General features: G+C 47.0%; 1 protein-coding gene across 1 annotated transcript; it reads right to left on the bottom strand.

The window, feature by feature from the left end:
- Positions 1 to 483: 483 nt before the first annotated feature.
- On the bottom strand, positions 484 to 2,951 carry zgc:162730 (uncharacterized protein LOC564559 homolog). Its single transcript, XM_062472710.1, has 2 exons — positions 2,801 to 2,951; positions 484 to 2,597 (listed from the first exon to the last, which is right to left on the bottom strand). Exons 1-2 carry the CDS (start codon positions 2,831 to 2,833, stop codon positions 1,539 to 1,541), a joined length of 1,092 nt encoding a protein of 363 aa, XP_062328694.1. The 5' UTR covers positions 2,834 to 2,951; the 3' UTR covers positions 484 to 1,538.
- Between the last annotated feature and the right edge of the window lie 6,474 nt (positions 2,952 to 9,425).

Genomic DNA, 9,425 nt, shown 5'->3' on the forward strand with positions numbered 1-9,425 from the left:
TGACAGACAATGCATTCTGGGAAGCATAGTATTGACAGATCGGACCACACTGCACAGAGATGATTGATTATATGTTCAGTCCCCTGAAACTAGGCCAACCCTCTACAATAATCCCGGCAGGTTGAACATCATGACTCAAGCTTACCAAATCAGATGTAAGGTTACGAAAGATGGCTTAACTCTCTGGTTGTTAAGGCTTATGATGAGGCATTGTGTGTTGTGCCTACACTGGCTAATATTTAGGCCAAATACATTGGCTCGTGTGGCTGTGTTGTCATAACAGAGCACTGAGGGAAGGCTTATCTGGGGTTACTGGGACACAACGATTTTTGGTTGCAACACTCTCCATGTCTCTCTCCAAATGACCACACAGCAATGATATAATACTGATGTGTTTATGATCCTATCATTGATGATGTGATGACAAAAGGCTGTTTATTTTGCACTTTAGAATGAGATTTGGAGAAAAGATCAAAAGAGGTCTTTATTTTGTTTTCTCTGTTTATTTCATTTATTTCTCCTTTTCAGGTGATTAAAAATAGATTCATTCTTTTTTTTCCACACAGTTTTTACAGACCCTGAAACATCATTGATAAATAAAGTACAAAATACATTGTTTTTTTGTTTACCACAATAAATATAATAATAAATAGATTAGTTATGTTTTACAATTACAAAACATTGCAGGTAAGCCAGCATATAATGGACATACTGTGATGTCACTGTACCTGGTGGTGGGCAGGCCACAACATGGCTGAACTCCAACCAGGGTTGTCAAAACGTTATGCAACACACCTAGTCTGAGTTGGCAAGGTTACAGACACACGCACGCACACACACGCACACACACACATACACAGGTGTTCAATTGCCTCCTGATCTCTGTCAAAGCCAAGGCACAATATCGAGTATGTGGCAGAAACAGTTCTTAAAAGAGCATTGCAAAATATAAAAGTTATGTATAAAGCTTTGGTTAAATGCTACATGGAGAGACTGACCTCCCAATACCAACAGTAAAGTGCGTCTCATTTGAGTGAGTTAACGGTCGTCATGTTTCAAGTCACATTGATGGTTAGAACATAATTTCATAAGTTTGTGGTACCCAGGCCTAGAGGATACCATCGCTACAAACAGACCTAAAACTGACAGACATGTTTGCAGTTTACCGTACGGATATGGCCCTATACGTGGACATTTGAGGGTAAATAACTAGAAAACTCAGACTCGTCTTCGTTGTCCTCGTGATTGGTTCAGGTTACAGGCACTTAAACTTCCATCTTTAACACGGCCATCAAGGCTTAGTTTAAAGACGCATGGAAGACAAAAGATACAAATACAGAAATGCACACTAGTATAAAAATACAGTTTCTGATAACATTTGGGTACCAAAATAATTTCTCTGAGCAGATTCTTTAGGCACATAAATAAACAATATAAAGTGTTGACGCGCATCTTGGTGACAGGTTGCGGTTGTTGTTATTGTTGTGATCTGAATAAGCTGTAAGGCTTGTGACGCATAGTCTGGTGTGGTGACAACCCTAGTCGGAGAGAGACAGGCGCGCGAAGACGGTGAGCCTCTTGTTGCCTGACCCGTCAAAGGTGGGGGACTCGGAGCCGCTGGTGCTACCGGTGCTGGTGTAACTGTCACGGTCCGAGAGCGAGTCTTCAGAGGAGAACCGTTGCAGACCCGGTGCGGTAATGTACAGGTTACTGCTGTCCTCCGTGGGAAAGGATTTGTGGTTCTGAGTTGGGAAGTTATTTCCGTGGCCACAGACACAGCGTGAGGGTTTTTGAGGCTCAACTTTCATCGGAATGTTGTGGATGTCACCTACACTAGCTCGGCTGTGACCAAACTGGAATGCCTCGCGCATGTTGTGGGTGTCAGCGAACACGGGGGAGAGAATGTCCGCAGGTGGTGGAGACACCGAGGGCGCACGGGTGAAGGCTAAGGGGTCGTGGAGCGCGGGGGGAGGAGAGCTACGAGATGCCAGAAATCCAGCAAAACTGACGCTCTGTCGGAGCTGACGGGGATTGTGACCAACAGGTGACTGGGTTTGAAACTTCGACGTCAGAGGGGTGAGTTTCTCCTCATGAATGAAATGACAGCGGGCTCCATAAGGACAGTAACCAAAGTTGTAGAAAGTGCGGCACGCTTCCGTCTTGTATTTGGGATGACGGTACAGCCCGCGCAGTTCATCCTCTCCATGGGCAAACTGACACTTGCTCCCATATTTACAGCTACGGTTCTCCTGGAAACTCCGGCACAGCTCAGTCTTGTAGCGGTTGGAAGGGAGAGGGGTTTGGGGGTTAAGAGGAGGGAATCCGGGAGGGGGAGGCACTGCATCCTGGTTCTTCATTTTGCCAAAGGACAGGATATTGGACTCGGTGAGGCTCATGGAGCGGTCGGGTCTGAACTGGACTTGCGGTTTGCTAGGAGCCGTTTTGCTCCAGATGTCCAGAGGCCAACTTAAGATATCATCGCCTAGCTGCTCCGTGCTGAGACTTTGGTTCTTTTGAGACGGAGAAAAGAAAGAAGTTGACCGGTTGAGGGAAGGCGCCATCGATTCGTCATCGTCCAAACCCAGATTGAGCAGTTTCTATATGGAGAAATACGCAATAATTAGTTAACGTTGTGTTGGTAGTTTGAGCTGTGTTGGGTGCCTGCATTAACACCCACATTAAATTACATATAGTTACAATATAACTTTATATTATTATTCTCCAAAATAAAATATTTTGAACTAGATGCCATCTTTACAACATGGACCAACCATATAGCCTACTGACAAATCACACTTACCATTGTGATTATATCGTCGAGCATATTGCACATGCTGTGGTGAACTTGCGTTGTTTCTGAAGTTGGCTTTCTCCACACTTGTTTTCCAGCGAGAAGACACGGAAGATTGCGCTGCACTGCTACGGCTTGACAGACCAGCTTTTATTGTCTAGCTTCGAGGCAAGAAAGCGGGCGGGGTTTTCACGCGCATGTTCCCGGATACCACTCCCATAGACCTATAGGCTAGTTTCATACACAAATCAGCCAACCGGCGCTGTCGTAAACTGTTTGTGTATTTTTAGACAACTGTGAATGTTCAGTTTCAAAATAATCTCAGTAACATAAATGCTTCGTTTACATCGCGTGAAGGGTGCCTAAATAGTCTACTTTCTCAAACCTACATCACTTGAAAAATATGTTTATGTTGACTGTTCAAGCGCAGGATAACCGGTTTTCGGTTAGTATGGAATGATTAACTGCTTCGCTGCTAAACATTTTCCCCTCCTGGCTCTTACCAGAAGCACCCCCGACGTTCCCCTCCCTAGTTTCACACGTTCGTCTCTGTTGTTATTATAAAGTGTCACGCACACGGTTCCCATAAGTGATACGATCATTATAATAACTCCATAGTAATAAAGCTGAAACGTACTGTAACAAAGGAATATGAGTGTTAATAAATGCACAGTTCATTTAGCATTATTCCATCAAGGAATGTGTTGAAGTGATTTTCTGCTCTTAGTGTTCATTAATTTACAGATGGACATAATAGATGGGCGTCATAAAAAGTTGTGAACTGCGGTGTTCTTCGTGACTTTATTACATATTGCCTGATGTATCCCCTAGAGTCAGTGAGTAGGCTAAGGAATTGTTTTGATGTAGCCTAATACTGACCTTACACACAGTACATATCAAATACGATAAGCAGTTTATTGACTTCATTCTCATGGAGGCTGTCCAGGTAGACTGTTTAGCACCAGGCAGGACAACATTTATTTTGCGGTGTACCAAATTAGTTACGCGTGTATGCGTGCGTGTATATGTGGATTACAATGACATACTTATTTTATGTAAGTTTGTGTTTTTCCCTTTCCGCTGTTAAGGTTACTGTCAACGGAATGATGCAACAACAGTGGACATTATTTAACCACCACCAATTAAGTTTCTGTTCTCTATAACGTCTCCAAACAGCTGATATGTTGCACAGCTGAGAAACAAAACCGACCTACTCATACATGCGTCTGGGCTTGGGAGAAGGGTCACTGACTAGTTTATATTTCTCTGTGGCTTCTGCAGGCAATCCTATCCTCGGAAATAGTTATTCAAACGATATAGCCTACTCCACAATATCATAGCAATATACAGCCTTGCAGCAGTTTTAAAATCGGAACACGAGAGTCGTGAGCATCGCTCCCAACTGCGCGAGGTCCCACACTTTAGGCCTACTACCGTGCGGACACCGTGCGAATACCACGCAGTTCCCTGGTGTTGTGAGTGTGTGTTTGTCCTGTGTGTTAGCTGTCAGCCAGCTAGCAGGTCTGACAGCGGGGTGTGAGAGTCGCTCCTGTTGACTGACACTTCTCAACGGTGCTGGTGAGGTCATCTGGTTGCAGTTATCCAAGAGGCCAGAGGGGCGTTGTGGAGAAGCTGCTACGTTTTTATTTTTAGTACAGGGAACTACTAACAGACACAACAATGACAAGGCAGGTATGGTTGTGATGTTTCAGGGAATTTGCTGATAAAGGCTATTCTCTCCCCTGTTTAAGAAGGGGGAAGTCTGGTGATTTTGAGAGTCGATTTGGTGTTGAGAATGACTTGGCAAAACATTAATCTGTCTGTCATCAAAATCTGTCATCCATCCATTTAGGTCCTACCACAGAAGATTATTACAAACATATAAGCCCAGATGCGAAAATCAGTCAGGAACAACCTTCCCCTCCTCTCAGTATTCCTCTCTCTGCCTATTTTCCAACCCTCTCTCTCTCTCCACCTCTATTACTGTCTTGCTACACCCCTCTTTTCTATCTCCACTCTCACCCTCCTCTCTCCACCTCCACCCTCCTCCCTCTCTCTCATCCTCCTCCACCCCTCCTCCCCTCTTTCACCCTCCTCTCCACCTCCCCCCCGCTTACCCACCTCTCTCCACCTCCTTCCCCCACGCTCTCTCACCCTCCTCTCTCCGTCTCCACCCCTCCCTCTCCTCCTCCTCTGTCCACCCTCACCCCTCCCTCTCCTCCTCCTCTGTCCATCCTCACCCCTCTCTCTCCTCCTCCTCTGTCCATCCCCACCCCTCTCTCCACCCCTCCATCCTCCCCAGCAGTGGCAGAGTGTTGTGCAGGACTGGTCAGGCGGCTCCTGTTACACCAGCGCCCCTGAGCGTGCCCTCCAGGCAGGGCATGGCAGGGTGCAGGCTGGGGCAGCCCAGGCGTGTCTGTTCATGCCCCTCTAAAAATACCCCTAGGCTGCTCTGGGACTGGGCACTCCTACCGAGCTGGAAACGTTATTTAAAGATGCTTCATGAGAAATGGAAAATATGTCTCTCGCTTTTTTCTCTTCTCCTTTCCCTTTCCTTTCCCAGGCCGACCTGTGGAGTAGAGAACAGGGAACAGGAAGTAGGGAGCAGGAAGTAGGAGGCAGGAAGTAGGGAATAGGTTCTTGGAAGTAGAGAGAAGTTAGCAGGAGGCAGAGATGTGTCTATAGAGACCATGTGTTTTCTGTGCGTAAACCAGGCCAAGGACTGTACTGGGGGCTTTCCTGTCTTGGTAAACATGTTCCATGTCCTGACATACAAGTCCGGACATATGTCCCATATGGAAATACCACATAAATGACACATACACAGTTGCTTAGTTACAGTACATGGTAAATTATTACTCATTAGGGACTTACCACATAGTGTGTTTAAACTTCATGGTGCCATACAGGTATTGCGGTTACAACCAGGCATTAGCACATCGTCAGTTGAAAGTGTACAGTGTAGGTGTGAACCCTCTTACAGGCAGACTAATTGTAGGCAGAAACCGGTCCAAGGTCTTAGAGCTATCTGCTTTCTGTCACGTAAGCCACACAACGTCTCAACAGCTTTCTTAATCCTTTCACAGATCATTAACTTGGCTTCTCACTAACCTAAAACTCACACCCACACACACAATTCAGTGTGTATGTTTGTCTATGTGCGTGTGTGTGTGTGTCTGTCTGTGTGTACGTGTGTTGTTTTTTTGGTGTGTCTGGATGTATGGGTGAGTGTATGCATGTGTGTACGTGTGTGTGTTGGCGTGGTGTACATGTGTGTGCGTGTGTGTGCGCATGTCTGTGTGTGAGTGTGTGTGTACGTTTGTGTCGGTGGGTATGTCTTTGCATGGGATGGGGATGAGAGGGTGCGATCTGGTTGCTGCAGTTGGCTCCTATAGACTATCCCAGAACTCCAGAACCCACAACTATGCACCTACTGACCTGAGAGTGGATCAGATAGAGCAAGAAACAAACCAGTCATCATGTCTCATGCTCACGAGGAAATGAGTTCATAACACACACACGCACACACACTTTTACGACGCACCATGTGTAGCCTCCAGATCTCTAGCCTGGTTTCAGTTTCATCTGCACCCCTTGGGTGAGTCATCGTGGGAGATGGCCAGAGGGAGGGAGGGAAGGAGTTAGGGAGGGAGTAAAGTCTCTAGTCTACCTGACTCAGCCTTTCTGGACAGGAGCCCTTGTTTGAGAACTTGACCCAGGGAAAGTACCTGTCTCTCCCCTTCTCTACACAGTTGAGTCATATTGATCTTACCTGGCTGGCCTCAGCAGTCTCTCAGCACCCAGGAACACACCTCTGGGCCTTCGTTCTACCACAGAAGTTCCCGGTCCACTTATTTTTAGACCAGGCGTTTGGCTGCCAGGGGCTCGTTCATGGTGCTTTCTGGACAGAGCCTTTTCCCTACAGCCTACAACCTTTCATGCAAGTGGTTCCTGTATTGTCTACTTTACTCTCTGTGTACAGTATGGTCTACTTTACTCTCTGTTTACAGTATGGTCTACTTTACTCTCTGTGTACAGTATGGTCTACTTTACTCTCTGTTTACAGTATGGTCTACTTTACTCTTTGTGTACAGTATGGTCTACTTTACTCTCTGTTTACAGTATGGTCTACTTTACTCTCTGTGTACAGTATGGTCTACTTTACTCTCTGTTTACAGTATGGTCTACTTTACTCTCAGTCTCTTTGTTCCCAAGAGTGGCGTGAGCTTAGTGATTCATCAAGAGTGACGTTACCAGAAGCACAGAACCGTTTCAGAACCGTTTAGGGTGTGTTTGTTGTGAACTTCGGCGCAGGCCCTCTTGCCCCAGCCTCTCTGTCTCACTCTCACCTGCAGACGTCTTAGAGATCAATCTCTCTCTCTCTCTCTCTCTCTCTCTCTCTCTCTCTCTCTCTCTCTCTCTCTCTCTCTCTCTCTCTCTCTCTCTCTCTCTCTCTCTCTCTCTCTCTCTCTCTCTCTCTCTCTCTCTCTTCACCATACTTGCCTCGGGGGAATGTACCTGTACTTACTGTAAGTTGCTCTGGATAAGAGCGTCTGCTAAATGACTAAATGTAAATGCCCTTTCACTAACTTTGTTGGAAGTGAATCTTCTATATCTCAGGCGTTTAGTCTGCAGTGGATCCAGAATTTTTTCCTGTACTGCTGTGCTCACCAGCACCCCCCACCCCCCACCCCCCAGCACCCCTAACCCCCCAGGCCCATGTTGCAGCAATAGTTTACTGTGAGGGTCCGTGAATGGCGGCTCTCAGAGCATCCCTCTGTTTTCACTGTGGAGCTGCACATTTCACAAGTCTCCCTGAAACACATTTTCACAGTGTGAGATATTCCCCGAGGAACAAGCATGGTCTTATAGCAGAAATACCGACAGCTTACTCTCTCTCTCTCTCTCTCTCTCTCTCTCTCTCTCTCTCTCTCTCTCTCTCTCTCTCTCTCTCTCTCTCTCTCTCTCTCTCTCTCTCTCACACACACACACACACACACACACACACACACACACACACATATATCCACGCACACACACACTGACATCCATGGACACGAACACACTCACACACACACACACACCCACCCCCCACACACACAGACACCACACACATAAACAGTACACAGAAACAGTGACATGTCCCACTACCCAGAGTGAGCACCAGAGGCCTTACTAGGACATGCGGTCTCGACCGGGCCTCTGGTCCAAACGTGCGTCCGTTTCCCAGAGAGAGGGGAAGTACGGCTGTGTTGGTCGCTGCTCGCACAGCGAGGGCCAGGGTTGCAACAGCAGCCCGTGCTCCCCCGTGTTGGGAAATGTCTGTTACGCAACTTCCCCCGCGGCCTGTTATATGGCTGTGTCCTGCTGGTGACGGCCCAACCTGTTTTTGACTGGGTGTCCTGTCACGGCGACAGCAGAAGGGACGCGCCGTGCTCCCAGCATCAGGAACGTTTGAAATGCTGAGATTTCAGCTTCTGCATGTTAATGAGCGGTTGCAGCAAATGGAGAATGTGGAAGGTTATCTCCTGGTTCACGTGTCAGTAATGTGGCAGCGTGCTATCGTGTGCGACTTTCCTATGTGGACAGAAATCTTTGGAATGGATTAGTTACTTTTTCTTTCTTCTGCCTCTCCTGGGCATGTGACTGTGATTACTAGTCCACCATGGACCCACCCCCCACACACACTCACACACACCATAGACACAGACACAATACACACCGACACACACTCACACACACCATAGACACAGACACAATACACACCGACACACACTCACACACACCATAGACACAGACACAATACACACCGACACACACTCACACACACCATAGACACAGACACAATACACACCGACACACACTCACACACACCATAGACACAGACACAATACACACCGACACACACTCACACACACCATAGACACAGACACAATACACACCGACACACACTCACACACACCATAGACACAGACACAATACACACCGACACACACTCACACACACCATAGACACAGACACAATACACACCGACACACACTCACACACACCATAGACACAGACACAATACACACCGACACACACTCACACACACCATAGACACAGACACAATACACACCGACACACACTCACACACACCATAGACACAGACACAATACACACCGACACACACTCACACACACCATAGACACAGACACAATACACACCGACACACACTCACACACACCATAGACACAGACACAATACACACCGACACACACTCACACACACCATAGACACAGACACAATACACACCGACACACACTCACACACACCATAGACACAGACACAATACACACCGACACACACTCACACACACCATAGACACAGACACAATACACACCGACACACACTCACACACACCATAGACACAGACACAATACACACCGACACACACTCACACACACCATAGACACAGACACAATACACACCGACACACACTCACACACACCATAGACACAGACACAATACACACCGACACACACTCACACACACCATAGACACAGACACAATACACACCGACACACACTCACACACACCATAGACACAGACACAATACACACCGACACACACTCACACACACCATAGACACAGA

The sequence above is a fragment of the Osmerus eperlanus genome, chromosome 11 (genome assembly GCF_963692335.1).
Source record: "Osmerus eperlanus chromosome 11, fOsmEpe2.1, whole genome shotgun sequence".
Taxonomy (NCBI): Eukaryota; Metazoa; Chordata; class Actinopteri; order Osmeriformes; family Osmeridae; genus Osmerus; species Osmerus eperlanus.

What these genes read in the sequence shown, in the direction of transcription:
- zgc:162730 (XM_062472710.1), bottom strand. Translation starts at nt 2,833, where the DNA reads ATGTGCAATATGCTCGACGATATAATCACAATG. An exon ending in TCGACGATATAATCACAATG is followed by an intron (nt 2,598 to 2,800) that starts GTAAGTGTGATT and finishes TTCTCCATATAG; the next exon opens with AAACTGCTCAATCTGGGTTT.